This window comes from Populus trichocarpa, chromosome 17 (genome assembly GCF_000002775.5).
Source record: "Populus trichocarpa isolate Nisqually-1 chromosome 17, P.trichocarpa_v4.1, whole genome shotgun sequence".
NCBI classification, from domain to species: domain Eukaryota; kingdom Viridiplantae; phylum Streptophyta; class Magnoliopsida; order Malpighiales; family Salicaceae; genus Populus; species Populus trichocarpa.
The window spans coordinates 14,347,289-14,364,605 of NC_037301.2; the positions used below are offsets into that span (position 1 = coordinate 14,347,289).

General features: G+C 34.8%; 3 protein-coding genes across 3 annotated transcripts; 2 read left to right on the plus strand and 1 right to left on the minus strand.

Moving 5' to 3' along the window:
• Nucleotides 1–1,042: 1,042 nt before the first annotated feature.
• Nucleotides 1,043–4,177, plus strand: LOC18110498 (probable receptor-like protein kinase At5g24010). Its single transcript, XM_024592442.2, has one exon. It carries the CDS (start codon nt 1,357–1,359, stop codon nt 3,859–3,861), a length of 2,505 nt encoding a protein of 834 aa, XP_024448210.1. The 5' UTR covers nt 1,043–1,356; the 3' UTR covers nt 3,862–4,177.
• A 2,677-nt stretch (nt 4,178–6,854) lies between these two features.
• LOC112324616 (uncharacterized) lies at nt 6,855–10,392 on the plus strand. The gene is made up of 4 exons (XM_024588277.2): nt 6,855–7,339; nt 8,274–8,535; nt 9,218–9,285; nt 9,939–10,392. Exons 1-4 carry the CDS (start codon nt 7,205–7,207, stop codon nt 10,260–10,262), a joined length of 789 nt encoding a protein of 262 aa, XP_024444045.2. The 5' UTR covers nt 6,855–7,204; the 3' UTR covers nt 10,263–10,392.
• Nucleotides 10,393–13,749: 3,357 nt separating this feature from the next.
• LOC18106510 (uncharacterized) lies at nt 13,750–16,212 on the minus strand. The gene is made up of 2 exons (XM_006372377.3): nt 15,981–16,212; nt 13,750–15,074 (listed from the first exon to the last, which is right to left on the minus strand). The coding sequence occupies exon 2, from the start codon at nt 14,631–14,633 to the stop codon at nt 13,992–13,994; it is 642 nt and encodes a 213-aa protein (XP_006372439.1). The 5' UTR covers nt 14,634–15,074; nt 15,981–16,212; the 3' UTR covers nt 13,750–13,991.
• Between the last annotated feature and the right edge of the window lie 1,105 nt (nt 16,213–17,317).

Below are 17,317 nucleotides of genomic sequence, written 5' to 3' on the forward strand. Positions count from 1 at the left end.
TTTTTTAACTTTTTCTGCCCCAGGTTAAATTTATGGCTTAGGTGATATCTATGGCTTGCGTGTGTGGTTCAACTCAGCAAGATAACTCGGGATTTGGCTGGGGTGAATGAAAATTCAATCTGTCAACTCATTCCTTAGTTTTGAGATTATGGGATTTCTATAATAATAGGAATCCCAAGTGGATTGATGATTTCTGTCATCCACTTTGTGAAAGCTAGTGCATCTACCCAAATTTGCTCGTTGATTTCCCAAACCAATTCAATAAATTAATCCATATTTATTCAACATGGATAATCCACAATTTAAACCAATATATATACTAACTCAGTAAATCTAAGTAATCTAAGAAGTTGACTTCTGACCAAACCTAATACAAAATTAACCGGTTCAATGCCACAAATATTTTAAAAGAAATGACAAAGTTGAGAACTCTAAGGTTAGATATTAAAATATTTTTTTGTTTTATATATATATATATATATATATATATATATTTTGAATGTGCACTATTTCCTTTTTATTAAATTAATGTTAGTGTCTAGATTAACTTGCGAGCACCTCAACTAACTCTATTGGCTCTGAAGATAATGACCATGTAAATTTTTAGTAATCCTAAAATTTGTAAGAGTCGAACTGGTGGTTTATGAAGAGCAAATTCAGGATTTCATCAGTTGAATTATCCTCTTCAGAGTTAACATACATTATTTCTTGCTAGTACAACAAACTTCAATACCAGTGTTTAAAAATATAGCAACGGTTATTTTTTAAAGTATTTTTTTGTTTATAAATGTATTAAAATAATGTTTTTTTTTATCTTTTAAAAATTATTTTGACATCAACATGTAAAAATAATTTAAAAATATTTATTTTTTTTTTTCAAAATCTCTTTTGAAACACCAAAATCAACACTGTTACACAAATAACCCGTGCTCGATTATTCATACCTTTCCATGATGGAAACCCACCTAACTCAAAGCTTACCTGCTTTTTGCAAATGCCAAAACAACATTTTGCATCCCTGAAAAAGGATCAAAAACTACTGCCAAAATAATCATTGAGGGTGCACCTTCATGTCGAAGATTGGGTTCACAAATGTCAAACATCTACTTGGGACACAACTGATGCCTAATCACAATCATTCACATATGGCATGCCGATGTATATGTCAAAGTTCACATGTGCATGTTGCCTTGGACATGACAAAATAAACAGTAGGATGACAGCAATCCTCAAAGTCAAGTTTCTAGTGACCCTGTTCTTACACAGGCAAATCTCTCTTCTACAGTTCACCGTTATGTCTCTTCAGTCTCCATATCTTAGAAGGTCTCTTTCTTTATTTTTTTCCTCTCTCTCTTGATGAACCCCAGGAAACCTCCTTCAATGGAAACCAACACCCTTCTTCTTCTCTCCCTAGCACTGCTGTCTCTCATCTGTTTCTCCACCTCTTTCAGTCCCACAGACAACTTCCTCGTCAATTGTGGCTCAAACACCAACACCTCCTTCACTCCTACAGATAGCAGAATCTTTCTGCCTGATTCCACTAAACAAGGTCCAGTCTCTCTCTCAAAAGGCCAGTCCATTTCACTCAAGAACCAAAACCCATCTCCAAACTCACCGACTTTGTACAGCACAGCTAGAGTTTTCACTACTGCTTCAAGCTACCAGTTCAATATTAAGAGAAATGGGACTCACTTGGTACGATTTCATTTCTCTCCATTTAAAGCTCAAGGCTTTGATTTATCAACTGCAAAGTTTAGTATTTTAGTAAATGGGAATTTGCTATTGAGTGATTTTAGTACCAAAGTTGTTGTGCTTAAAGAGTATATTTTGAGAGTAGATGATAATGCTCTTGAGATTCTGTTTAGTCCTGCTGGTGAATCAAGTTTTGGGTTTGTGAATGCAATTGAAGTGTTTTCAGCTCCGAAGGATTTTATTCTTGATGAGGGAGCTAAATTGGTTAGTGCAAATGGAATTGAAGTGTACAAGAATCTTTCTTCGCATGTTTTAGAGACAATTCATAGGATTAATGTTGGAGGTTCAAAATTGGTGCCTTTCAATGATACTTTGTGGAGAACCTGGATTCCTGATGAGGATTTTCTTGTTTTGAAATCTGCTGCTAAACGTGCAGTCACTACTCATGTTCCTAATTATCAGAGTGGGGGTGCTAGTAGGGAGATTGCGCCCGAAAATGTATATATGACTGCACAGCAGATGAATAAGGATAATAACCCATTGCAGTCAAGATTTAATATCACATGGAATTTTCCTGTGGGTTCTGGTGGGGTTCGGCACTTGGTTCGATTACATTTCTGTGATATTGTTAGTACTTCACTTAGTCAGTTGTACTTTGATGTGTACCTAAACGATTACTCTGCCTACAATGATCTTGATTTGTCATCCCTTACATTCCATGTACTTTCATCACCAATGTACATAGACTTTATTGTGGATTCTAATGATTTAGGGGCTGTGCAAGTGAGTATTGGACCTTCGGCTGTTAGTAGTCTTATGAAGGTCAACGCCATTTTGAATGGGGTAGAGATCATGAAGATGGTAAATCCTTCTCATTTGCATAGTGAATCCAAGAAGATAACGGTTTGGATTGTGGTGGCTTCAAGTATAGGAGGCTTTGTTCTGTGTTTGGCTGTCTTTGTAGTTATACTTGCATGTAAATGCAAGAAGAAGAAGCCGAAACCAACACGAGTAGAAAGTGCAGGTTGGACACCTTTACGTGTATATGGAGGTAGCACGCATAGTAGAATGTCTGAAGTGACTGTCAATGAATATCGAAGCTTGAAGATCCCCTTCGCCGATGTACAGTTGGCAACCAACAATTTTGATAACAGTCTGATAATTGGTTCTGGTGGATTTGGTATGGTTTTCAAAGGGGTTCTTAAAGACAACACCAAGGTTGCTGTAAAGAGGGGTGTGCCAGGATCCAGGCAAGGACTCCCAGAATTCCAAACTGAAATAACAGTTTTGTCTAAGATACGCCACCGCCATCTTGTTTCCCTCGTTGGGTATTGTGAAGAACAGTCAGAAATGATCCTTGTTTATGAGTACATGGAAAAGGGGCCATTGAAGAAGCATTTGTATGGCCCGGGGTGTTCTCATCTTTCTTGGAAGCAAAGGCTTGAGATTTGCATTGGTGCAGCAAGAGGTCTTCACTACCTGCATACAGGTTCTGCTCAAGGCATTATCCATCGTGACATCAAATCTACGAATATTTTGCTTGATGAAAATTACTTAGCCAAGGTTGCTGATTTTGGTCTTTCACGATCTGGCCCGTGTCTGGATGAAACCCATGTAAGTACTGGTGTAAAAGGCAGCTTTGGATATCTTGATCCAGAGTACTTCCGAAGACAGCAGCTTACTGATAAATCAGATGTTTATTCATTTGGAGTTGTGCTTCTTGAAGTTCTTTGCGCTAGGCCCGCTGTTGATCCATTACTTGCTAGGGAGCAGGTGAATTTAGCAGAATGGGCAATGCAATGGCAGAAGAAGGGCATACTCGAGCAAATTATCGATCCTCATCTCATGGGACAGATAAAGCAAAATTCTCTGAAGAAATTCGGAGAGACAGCAGAGAAATGCTTGGCTGACTATGGTGTCGATAGGCCAAGCATGGGTGACGTGTTATGGAATTTGGAGTATGCACTTCAACTTCAAGAATCTGATTCTAAACCATCACGAGAACCACGTGACGACAGCAATGCAAATGCACCAGAGCTCACAACACCTAGAATAGCTCCCCAAGCTCCATCAATTAACACAGAGACAGAAACCGACAGCGGTGATGGTCCTTCAGAGATTAGAAACAGCCAAGTTTTTTCACAGTTGATGACCAATGATGGCAGATAGTTCTTTTGATTCTTACCTTGACATAAACAATCTACATTATGGGGATTATTTCAAAGTCACTGTACTATACCATGCCTCAAAAGTTCTCCTAGACGTAATTCCATAGGTACATTAGAGACACCTCCACTTACCTTTATTTTTCTCTATTTATACTTTTATGCTGTATTTTTTCTTGATTTCATAGTGAATTTAAATGGATCTAGGTTATATATTAGTCCCTTGAGGTTAATATTTCTGCTGTATTTTAATCGTATGCTGCTAAATTTATACTATATACCAGGTCAACTGAATCAATGAATATTGGAATTATGTGTAAGTGCTTTGTTATAGCCTTATTCTGGGCAGCGTGCTTAGCCACTCTGGATTCTATCTTCGCCACTACCTCTGTTATTTGGATGTCATTGTAAAGCACAAGATAGCTTTTGGATGTTTTGAGTGGGAATGAGAAATATCTTCTCGCTTTCTACACCCCTTTAATCTCATAGGATTCAATGGCATTTTTACAACTTGAACTGCTTCCTGTTTGGCAACACAGTGCGCTGCGGTGCGACCTGTGTTTTGCTAGCAAAAACACAAAAAATGATGCTTTTGCTGCGGTGCACTGCGTTGCCAAACGGTTTCTGCTAGGTCCGATGCAGTGGTACATGACCACATCTGTGCTAGTTCAGACCTGAAGGAATGATACTGTATAATCCTTTTCCAATTTAGGAATGTAAATTTAATTGCATTGTTCAGCTGCATGATGCTGATTTGCTCTAGTTCATGATTAAAGAACTCAAAACATCAAAGATTGATCGTTGTGCCCCACATGTATATTTCCATCTAGAGGGTTCTTGTGGATGATTAAGCCTCGAACTAATTATTAATTAGCCCAGAAGTCAATTATGAAACAAACAAAGCTGGCAATCACTTGCCTCTGTCACCATGATAAATTCCTGACATCATGGTTTTGGACATTTCCTAGCTCACGTTGTCTAGATACATCGAGGATCAAGGAGAATGAAAGGAGTGTTTTGTGTTGATATTCCGAAGTGCATGGACTAGGCTCACTGTGAGCTCATGGCCATGGACAAGCCAAGGAGTCATCTTTTCTGTATAAAGATATTAATCAAACCCTAGGAGTGTCATAATTCTTCAGAGCTATGAGGTAAGGTGTCATCTTCCTTGTACCAAAACTTGAAAAAGTAGCCATGGCAATACTTTTTTGAGAGTAAGATTATTACAGCACATGATATCTAATGATCATTTTGACCATCAAATATTTTGATTGGATGGATCTTCTCCCTTGCATCTCACTTCATTTCACTCCAAAGTCCAAACATGGGGTATAACATTGCAATGAGAGGTGTTTTCCCTTTCCATCACAGTCGCATAGAATCCCTGCATAGCCATTCTTCAAGAAGAAATCTAACATAACTCGTATAAGCTCTGACTGTATAATTTAGATAAACCCTCTTGTTTAATTAACAATATTTTGTCTAATTTCCCTCGTCTCAAAATTGAGGTTTTCGAACGTCAACATACAACTCAAAAGGTAGGATGATAATTAAGAAAGTCGGTCCCCTTTCTTTTTAGTTATTAAACCTAGATTAAGGCTGGAGCTCCTCAGTTTAAAACAATGTTTTTTTTAAAAAATTAAAATGATGCATTTTGAGTATTTTTTTTCTCTCAATAAAAGTCAAATAGAATTTTGATGAGGTTCACTAAACATAACATAGTGAAGTCAACTGAGTATAACCATATTAAATACTATTTAATTTAGTTTTATTTATTTTTGCGTTTCAAAATATTTTTAAAAAATTAAAAATTTTTATTTTTTTTATTTTAATTAATATTTTTTGATGTTTTCAGATATTATGATGAGCTGATGTCAAAAATAATTTTTAAAAAATAAAAAATATATTATGTTGATGCATTTTCAAGTGAAAAAAAACTTTAAAAAACAACCATAACTATATTTTTAAACATCCTCTTAATTTAAAATATAGCTTGGACTAGATTTAAAATTTACGAATAAACAATATAATTTTTGGGATTGATATTATAAAACAATGGTTAATAAGATCTAAATTTCATATCAATTACTAAGAAATATGATCATTATGAATATACCTAAGATTTTAATAATGACTTAAGGATATCTATTATTAAAATAAAAGATATTTATTTAAATAAGTATATTAATATACCTATATTTGTTTGTTTTTTTTTCTGAAAACAAACAAATATGAGTATATTATATTAGTATACCCATTTAACTATATATACTTATATTTGTTTGATACTGCTGCCTTTATAACGAGTTAGTTTTTTTTCTATATAGTTAAATATTCATAAAAAAAAATCATTTGTGAAATACAATTTTTACCCTAAAAAACTAACAATTTCATATTCTTTTCCATTTTTTTAAATTAATTTGATTGTTAAAAATGTTTATTATCTTCCTAATTTTATTCATTAATTAACGTATCATTATGAACTTCATTCAATATCCTTTTCAATTCACAACAATAAAAACCAAAATACATTTTTTATTTTATTTTTTAATTTCTTAATTGAAAAAAAAGAGAGAGATAAAGGCCAGTTCAAATTCAAACTAAAAGAGAGGGCATTATCGTAATTAAGATAAAGACTGGCCTTGGAGGATATGATAAATGCTATTGCCATCATGGTGGGGTCCTACTCTATCCCCATCCCCACTCTTCCTAATCATTACTGAAGGCTTCTCCACTAGTGGCAGACAGTTGTTAAATATAAAAAGAAGCCCTTCTTTTAGGGTTTAATTATAATTCTCCCAAATATCTGGGACCGATTTAACAAATCCAATTCCTTTCCCTTCAAAAAAAAAAGATTGGATTAACTATATATCAGTCCCCGCTTAGTTAGCTTCATATCAAATCAGTCCCCGGTTAGACCTTTTACGGTTTTACCTTTATTTATGTAGACAAAATAAAATAAAGTTAAAACTTAAAAGGACTAAATTGAAGCAGAGTTTTAGTTAGGGAATAAAGTTGAAAACCCAAAAAAAAGAGAAAAAAAAATCATGATGGTTAGGCACAATTTCTTAGATTCCCATAATCAAACTCTTCTTCCTTCATCTCTCTTCAAATAAAAAAAAGCAATTTTTTAGCACTTCGAGGCCAAAATCTAAAAATTCCGAATTCCTCATGCACACAGCGAGAAAGAGGGAGGGAGGGACAAAATTGAATAGAAGCAGTTGAACGAGGCAGAGAGTAAGATCGAGAGAGAGAGAGAGTGACAGAGAGCTTTTCTGTGTGTGATTTTGGTGAAAGTAGGGTCAGGGTTTTTGGACTGGATTGGATTGGTTAAAAAGAGGGGGAGGATGACGGAGGTGATATTGCATGTATATGACGTGACAAATAGTGGATCGGAGAAGACGAACAACACTATTTTGAACATCAACAAGATCTTCAAAGACACTATTGGTCTCGGCGGCATCTTCCACAGCGCCGTTCAGGTCTCTCCCTCTCTCTCTATTGTTTGTTTAATTGCAGCTGTGACGGTGGCGTTAGTGTAAAATTAGAGAGATCCAGGTTTAATTAAGTATTTACTGAAATGGTTTGATTTAATGTTTTTCCAGTGGAAAGTGAGATCTGTGGTTCTGGTTCTGGTTCTGGTTCCGGTTCCAGTACTTAAATAAGTCACTGATTTATGGATTGAATTATTGTGTGGTAAAATAAGCCAAAAGTTTTAAACTTTGTTGGAATTTTTATTTTTAATTGAGAGAGGTAGTTACTGTTTTCTGGTCCCTGCCATTTATATGGTGGATTATTGGTGTTTTGAGGTCTCTGTGTTGATAGAACTAGAAGTCTTGTCATTCAAGATCTGGAAGTTTCAACTGTGCTGTAAATTGGGTTTTCCCTGAACAATAATTACTTGACTGTGTTGAAGAGATTAAAGTCAAGCTGGGATGGAGGGAGGGGATTTGTTTTGACATGCAATATGTGGAGGGGACATTTTTTCATAATCATGAATTTTATGTTTTTTGCTGCTTCCTTTTGATGCAGTTCAGTTTTCTGACTCAGCATTGTAAAAGGATTTGTCGTGTGATTAAGTTTTAGGTAAAGTTTCCTAGTATCAGTGGAGTTGTTTATGGAAAACCACAAGCTTGTGCACAGACTGAGTCCACTGATGTCTTGCGCGTGCAGTGTGACGAAGCTCTGTTATCTATAGTTAGTTCCCAAGTACTGAATTATGCAGTAAGGTGACTAGATATAGACAAATGAATTCATGTCTTAAACTAGACACTGAGCTCTTATATTTTAATACTATGTCGCACCTTTTACTTTCTTGTTGGTATTTTTTATTTTCAGGCTGTTTCCATTATTCTCTTCAGATGAAGTGAATATATGACTTGAGGGTAATAGGTCTGTTTCTTTTATGCATGTCAGGTATATGGAGAAGATGAATGGTCTTTTGGGTTTTGTGAACATGGAACTGGAGTTTTTAGCTGCCCTTCTGGAAAGAATCCAATGTATACATACCGTGAGAGAATTGTACTAGGAAAAACCAGCTTTTCAATCTTTAAGGTGAATCAGATCTTGCGGGAACTTAGTAGAGAATGGCCTGGAAGTGACTATGACTTGTTGGCCAAGAACTGTAATCACTTCTGTGATGAATTTTGTGAAAGGCTTGGTGTGCCAAAACTTCCAGGTAAGAATTTTTATTTTTCTGAGAAGAATATCTAAAACTTGAATCTTGATAAATTGGCCGGCTATTTATTGCGATTGGTGTGCTCTGCTTGTATACTGGAACACTGTTCTCTTTCTGAATGTAATTGTCCAGTAGACTCAGATTCATGATCAAGAAATAGAGCAGTATGTGGAGACATTTATGTGTATTTTTCATGCTGTCAGATGTCCTCTTGAGTTTGACAATGTCCTTAAACCTGGCAAGATTTTTCTCTCGCCCATCCTCCCTCCCATTCTCCAGGAAATCTGTGTGGAAAAGCTTCCTTATTCAAAAATCCTTTAAAGTTGCTTGGCTAAGCACCTGCACTATTAACCATAGCGTCTGAGGAGCATGTAATTATGGAAGATCACAAAAGAGTCATTCTGCATTTTGTGCTCTACTCTGTCTTAGGGTGGGCTAGGCTCTGTTTCTTCATAGTGCTGCCCCATCCCTCTTGACCACAGGTCCCGCATTTTTAGTTGTAAACTACGGCTCCTTTGCCAATAATAAAGTAAATTGTCTATGAATTATAAGCTTAGCCCTTGTTTCTTTGGGATTGTAACCATTTTTCACCTTTTTCAACTTAAGAAACAAACGTGTTGTGCCAGCACTTTTTATTTTTGCAATTTCCCTGAAGTGGATGCTCCTGTGATTTGTCTGACAGGTTGGGTCAATCGATTTGCCAATGCTGGTGATGCTGCCATGGAAATAGCAGGAAATACAGCTTTCCGGGTGAGATGTTCTCCTGTATTTCTTTTTCTTTCTTTGCCTGGATTGTATCCCGCACTTGGGTTGATTACCATTGTCAACTTCAAGTAATTAGTCCACATGTGCACTCACTGGAGCTATAGAGACCCAAAGTCCATATTCTTGTACACCCACCCTCCACACAAAATTCATAACAGGTGGTAATTCATTAATGCTTGTTTGTTTGCATGTGAAGTGCAATCTGTGTTATGCTTCACTTTCCCATATTTCTGCGCTTTTCCCTGTTTATTTTTTTACAAAGTTATTTTTTAGGATTTTTCTGTGTTTGAAATCATTGAGGATGTGAACGTAGTTCTTAGTGTTTATCAAACATGCGGTATCTTCTTCTGCTTCAAACAATAGTACAGAAGATTGTGAATTAAATCTGCACCAGTGAAATAGCATCCAGTATATTTTCTTTGGTTCATCCTTTTTTTTACTAGTGGCTTTATGTTCTATTGTCACCGTTTCATAAATGGCCTGAAAGTGGTGATTAATCAGATTGGAACTTGGATGTTTGATCACCAAAAAGAAAAAGAATTAGTTTGATATTCATATGAACTGGTGTAGGCTTTAGAGCCTGCCTATCGTGATTAGCTTTTCCCTAATCCCTAAACGCGTGGTTTTGCTAATTGCAGTTTAGACAAGCCAAGACTGAGATTGTATCCGCCAGCAAAGTTGCATATAGATTCCTTGTGGGTGTCACTTCCAGCAATGGATCTGCTCCTGAGTCCCCCGCAAACTCAAACACAGGAGTCCCTAGATTCCAAGCATCCTGGTTTAAAAACCTCATCACAAATGGTGCCAAACCTAGTGGCACAGAAGTTGATGATCAGGATGAAGATGTACTGCTTCAGCGGCAACTCAGTAAGCAAGGATCAGATCAACTATCTCGGCAGAACTCACAACAAGAACCAGAGCTACCACCACTGCATCGGAATTTTAGGCATACATCTAGCTGATCGAAGATTCATTCATTGTGTATCGTTGTAAAATTGTTCATCGCTTTTCCAACTGAATTGCTTTTCTGATGGTGCCTAAAAGCACCAAAGCACGTTGAAAAGATTATCAATGTGAAGTGTTTTTCTCTTATCCACATCCATATGCCACCATTAATCCTCATGGAATCTGGACATGCTTTTCTGGTATAAAAAATACATGATCTGAGTGATCTCAACTCGTGGCCTCAACCCTTGCCGGGGTTCTGTTGGGCGTCAAGACTGTGACTTCTTCCACTAAAATTTGCTGCATCCGCAAGAGCTTATAACGTAAGAACATATAACGTTTTTTCTTGTAATTGTTACTTGTATTATAGGGTCGTGCTAAAATTCTCTCTTTACGTGACATGATGTGAGGGAGGCTAATAATAGTTGTTCCTTGAACTATAATTGTTAAGTTCCATCTATTTTCGGTGGATTCATCAAAGAAATCTGACTTATCTGACAAAAATTCTACAAATGAAAGGATTGAAATTGACTTGTAATTTCATTCATCTAATTAAACCTAGTCTAAATTTGATAAAGTTAATACCAATAATTTAAATAAAAATAAAATAATATTTTTTTAATAAAAATAATTAATCTATATTAATTAAATAATCCAGGTTCTTTTTCAAGTATATCTTTGGATCGGGTCTGAGATGTAGTTGAACTAGTTTCGATATCTCCCTTCTTTTCAACATCGATTGATTTCATACCATTTTTTTAATCTAAAAAAACCTAGAGGACCTTTTTATCTTCTATCAAGATCCTTAGGCCCCGTTTGTTTGCTGGAAAGTAGTTTCTTTTTGGAAAGTGAATTCCGGGGAAAGTGAATTCCGGGAAAGTATTTTCCGATGTTTGGTAGTGTAATGGAAAATAAGTTGGAAAACACTTTCCAGTGTTTGGTTATGTCATGGAAAATGAGCTGGAAAATAACTTATTAATGTTTTATTTTTCTCAAGTTTATTAAAATAACGAGGAACAAATCTTACAAATTAAAAAGTTGAATGAGAATGAAATTGAAAAAAAATATAATTTCATAAATTATCTCAAATAAAATAAATAATAATCAAAATAATAGAAATCAAATCTAAAAAATTAAAAAAAATAAAAGGTGAATAAATTAAAATAATAATAATTAACATTTCATAAATTATTTCAAATAAAATAAGTAACAATCAAAAGAATAAGGACCAAATTTGATAGATAAAAAATTTCAATAAAAAAATGATAAGGAAAAAGCAAATAGCAATTATAAAAATAAGGACCAAAATTAATATAAAAATTAAATTTTAAGAGATGGAATTGAAAAATAAATATACAAAATAAATTATATATAGCAATCAAAAGTTTGAGGATCAAATTTAATATAATCAGCAAATAATGACATTTCTAAATTTTTCACAACTTCCGGAAAGTGTTTTCCGCCCAAATTTTTCAGGAAAACACTTTCCTGAAAACCAAGCCAAATTTTCCTTTGACTGGAAAGTGTTTTCCGTTGACCAACTTTTCTAATGGCAAACAAACACAGGAAAGTTTGGAAAGTGGTTTCCCGGAAACCACTTTCCGGAAAACAAACACAGCTAAAGGGAAAACACTTTCCTGAAAACTAAACCAAATTTTTCTTTGACTCGAAAGTGTTTTTCGTTGACCGGAAAGTGTTCTCTGTTGACCGGAAAGTGTTTTCCGTTGACCAACTTTCCTAATAGCAAACAAACACAGGAAAGTTTGGAAAGTGGTTTCCCGGAAAGTGAATTCCAGGAAACAAACATGGCCTTAGAGGAATGATGTTGACTTCCAACGTGTTTTCTAATTATATGGATTGTCAAATTAGTGAGGCGCGGGCGCGGGTTGAGATGGAGAACTGTAGTTTCAATCACTACTTTCAGAGTTAGTTTGGTATCTTGTTTATTATTTTTTAAAATATTTTTATTTAAAAATATATTAGAATAATATATTTTTAAAAAAATTCTAATATTAATATATCAAAATATCAAAAACAAAAAAAAATTTAAGTAAAGAAAAAATAAAAAAAAATCAATTTTCTTTCAAAAACGTTTCCTGACGTAAAAACAAAAATCTTGCCCACAAAATCATCAATGACAATTGGATAAGGTTTTTTTTCCTCTTATTTAAAGATTAGATAAATTCTCAAATCATTTTTTTTCCCCTGACATAGACAATTCTTCTTCAGCTGGATTTTAGATATGTCATGATAATATTTATTTTTGTGTTTTAAAAATATTTTTGAAAAAAATTAATTTTTTTTAATTTTTTTATTTCAAATTAATTTTTTTGATGTTTCATATCATTTTAAAAAATAAAAAATCTTTATTTTAATATATTTTTAAATAAAAAATACTTTAAAAAATAATTTCTCCCATCATTTTATACCGAGAAAACTTGTATTTGGCAACCTCTCTTCGAATTCGAACCCAAGAGAAATGTGAAAAGTGAGGTGCCGACATTATACAGAAACCTGTACATTGTTATCACTCACGTCTATCTTGTAGTAGTGGACAGTAGACAAGTTGGAAGGAATTCATTGGTTGCCATGGAGGTTGAGCCAGGTGCTATGCCTAGTTGTCTTCTCATCCAGCTCCTAACAAAGATCAACAATCATCATGGGAATCTTGTTAGCAATGTTGATAAACCTGGCCTCTGTCTCAAGAATTAGTTTACGGGTTGAATGGATGAATCCGGATAAATTAAAAAATTTATTATTTTAAAATTTTTATTTTTTTAAAAAAGTTTTGACCTGATAATATAACTGTAAATTGTTTTGCTAGGTTTATTGGATTAATACTTTATCTATTTTAATTTGAAACTCGAACTGGTTAAAAGATAAATTAACGAGTCGTCAACTTGCTAGGCCAAGTTTAATAACAAGGCTTGTCAAGCGAAGAGATGGTGAAGAAACAGGAGAGGATTCGAGGAGACACTCCGTGGGATTATAGAAGCAGCACCACCGGTCTCTTGCTTCAATACTTGAAGCAATGAATACTTCAGGTGCCATCCCGGTCTTCCATAGCTCACGTAGATGCTGGTGAGCCCCATTGGAGCGTGGCCCAGATGAAGATATCGGCATTCCGTTCTTGTTCCCAGCCTTTCCTTTCAGAGTGACTGTTACCTTCGATTCAACTATGGGTTCTTATCAACAGAACCACGAGTTCACCTTCATCTATACATTAACAAGAGAACTACTCATCAATATCAAGAGAAATTGCAGTAGACACTACACACACCCCGTGAGTGATGTGAGGCTACAATGCCATACATCCAACTCATGATAGATCACTGTGTCACAATTTTGATATTTTTTTAACTGAGGATTGCGAATCAAATGTAAACATGATTCTAACGAACGTTGAACCAAAAAGAAAATAAAAGAAAAATCTCAATAAAATGGACGTTATTTCTTTAGCTGTCAACGATAAAGGTAGTTTGTTAGAATTAATCAAAGAAATCGTTCCACAAGGAAAACAAAGTACCAGTAAAATTATGTTTCCAGTAACAAAAAATTAAACATGCTTCTTGAGCAAATGACATGATGAAACACAAGGAGATAACAAGTGCAACATTTGTTCAAACCAGAAGCAGCAACACGCAAATCTGATAAATGACAGCAAGACATTCACGAATATATACAAAACCATTATTTTGGAACAATAACTGTGCCTCATTTTTGAAAGGCAGCGGAGAATTGCTTCTCTACCGTCTTAGCATTCCATCAAAGAGAAATGTATCCCCATGCGCATCCTCTGCAATCTGGAGAGAAGAAACAGCTTGTGCTGCAATAAGTCCAGCTGAGAACTCTGTAGTACCCCAACTGCCATCGTCGAAGTATTGCACTGGCATGCTCCTTCGAAGAGACTCGTATGAAAATGTTAAGTCATTATTTTCCCTCTCCCCCCATTGGCATCCAGTTCCATAAGTACAAGGGACCCAGCCTATCCTTTCAAATGAATTCCCTGAGCAGTCCTTGTGAGGGAGAGATGGCCTCTTTTCACCCACGAAAAGGTCAATATTGCCAGCACAACTCCAAGTGTTGAAAACTTCCTCTTTGTTTAGCACAATTTTACATGAATCATCAGAGTCCTCGCCAAGTAAGACATGTAGAGCAACAGCCTCTGCAATTGCAGCACCCTCTTCATCAAGTCTCTGCTGTTCTTCCTTCTTTTTTTGTTTCTTCTTCTCTAGCTCAGATCGGATTGCCGCAGATGTAGCTAGAGCTTTCTCCAAACGCCTCTTCTTCTTCTCAGCCTGCCTGAGACGATCCATCTCACCTTTGACCTGCTTCTTCTTCACTTTCCTCACAACAGGTTGCACTTTATTACATGCTATGCTATCCATAACTACTGAACTCCAAATATTGTCCTGTTTTCAACTTATGAAGCTTAAAGAGAACTCCTCTAAAATGTGTACATTTCCCTATAACTTTCTTTTTTTCTTTATCTGTTCCTTTTCCACCCTTTGTTTACTACTAAACAACACTACCTAATTTCAGTATAAAAAACTAATGAAATCTCAGAAGTTTGAGAACTACACCCACTCAGGTCTGAAGGAATACCTCATCTTACGGACAATACAATCCCAAACAGAAACAACAGGAGACAATAGAAGAGAGAAATGATAGGCATCCACAGAATCATCCATTGACACCATTCTTCCTAATTTTCCACAACCCTCGCATTTGCCCATTTTGTGCACACCAATAAAACCACAAAGCCGATCAAAATTGCAAAAACAACAATCTCACTCCAGGACTTCAAACAGCTCACATGGCCTTCTCTCCTGCAGTCGAAAAGCTAAACAAGTCAAAAAATGAAGCCACACTAGAAACCATCCAAAAAACCTTAAACAAGCAATAATACACGGATAGGTCACATTGCACAGAATTACCAAACATAATCTAACCTCATTTAAATCCTTGTTTCAGCCACAAAAATAAGTTTTAAAGCATCTACCCTTAACTATTTAATAATTCACAACAATTTAATTGTCAATTATATAACCCTAACCAACAAAACAGATCCTCACATTGATAAAGTTGTGTTCTGTGCATCGGTGCCAGCAGAAACTAATGCCATATTGATAAAAATATTAACTGGATCCTGTTATTAATAATCAAAAGTCCAAAACATACAGAAACTAAACCTAATCCTCACTCCCTTGATCAATTATCATTGCCATTCTTCAACTCATTCATTGTTATACTATCCTATATCAAGTCAATTAGAAATCACTCTTTCTTAAGCTGATTCCATGATTGAACATCACAATCTCTTAGTTCAGATTTCAGATCCCAAAAGACTCCAACACTTATGCATCCAATTAACCATTCAAGTAACAAATCACATCTAAAAATTCCAACCAGTTCAGTCTTCAACTTTTGAGACAGAAAATAACATCATAATTCAAATTTCAATCCTTTATTAGATCCCAGGCTACAACTCTTACCGATAATCATAATTCAAATCAAATCTTAGACAAACAAAACAAACCCACATCACCAAACTATTAAACATGCAATAAGAAACCAGTTAAACAGATACAATAACATTAGATCCAAAAACCCATCAAGCTAAAAGACACAAAATTCATTTAAAAACATTAATTCAATAAAAACATACTAAATTCAATAAGCCCACAAATAAAAATTGAATAAAAATCAAAACTTTAAAGGTATACAAAACAAACCTTTTTCACTGAGAGATTGAAAGGGTCTTCACTTCTCCCTCTAAAACCGAAGAGAAAACAGAGAAACAGAGAGAGAACTGAAAATATAGAGAACTTATAATGGAGTGTTTGGATCCACAGAAAGTAAGAGAAAAGGTGAGAGGAAATCAAAGGGAGAGGGATAAAATAACTGATCACATGAGATAGGTGACAAGAGAGAAAGGGTAATCCCGTAATTCTCAGATTAGATTAGGAGACGTGGCAATTCATGGGTTGCTGACAGGAGGGTGTATGGTGTCACTTATAATGTCATGCCACATGGCAGGTTTTGGTGAGAGTGATAAAGATTGGTGAGAGTGGGTCCCATAGGTAGTGCTTGCTAGACCGTCAGATTTAGGTTTCTTGTTCGGGAGAAATTAGATGGATGGTGTAGATTATTGTTGGGGGTGGTAAGTAGAGATCAAGTTGGTTTTGGAAATTGGGACTGACTTATCAAGTGAAGTGAAGTGAAGTGATCGACAACTCTCATGGACAAAACAGTAAAAACAAAATGATATTAATGAGTTGGATTTTGGAAATTATTATTATTATTTTTAACATTTTTTTAAGATTATTATAGATATTTAGGTCAGTAAGCGTGCATCTCAACTAATCTCATAGATCCTGAAATTAATAACTATGTAAACTTTTAATAGCCTTAAAAGAACTCGTACTTATGATCATTAAAAAACAAACTCAAGATTTGACTAGTTGAGTTACCTCTCAGCTGAGTTAGATATCAGTTTTTATCCTAAGCACTACTAAATTAAACCTTTTTATTTGACTAGGTATATATATCAAAGTTATCAAACCTGATATAGCCACGATCTAGTCTAAAATTCAGGTCATAAGTTACGCACATTGATTTAGGCTGATTCAATCAATTTAAAATAATGTTATAAATAAAAAAATATTATTTTGATTTTATTTTAATTAAACCAGACTTTTACCGAGTCAATTTCTATTTATTTATTTTAAAATTTAACTCGAGTTAAGGGTTGGATTGACGAGTTATCTGGTTAACCTGTCTGGCTGACCGAGTTTAATAATAATAATAATAATTACAGAGGTGAGAAATAAAGTTTTTATAATTTTTTCATATTTTAATTGTAAAATAATAATGTTGAAATAAATTATTACAATTATTATCATAAATAATAATTTGATAACACTTGCATTGAACTCTAATAAATTTTAGATAAAAAGAAATTACAAGAAGTTTAATTTTAAAAAGGGAAGTTTAATTTAAAAAAGGGAAGCACTAACATTAATATCAACTTTTATATATATATATATATATATATATATGTTAAGCATAA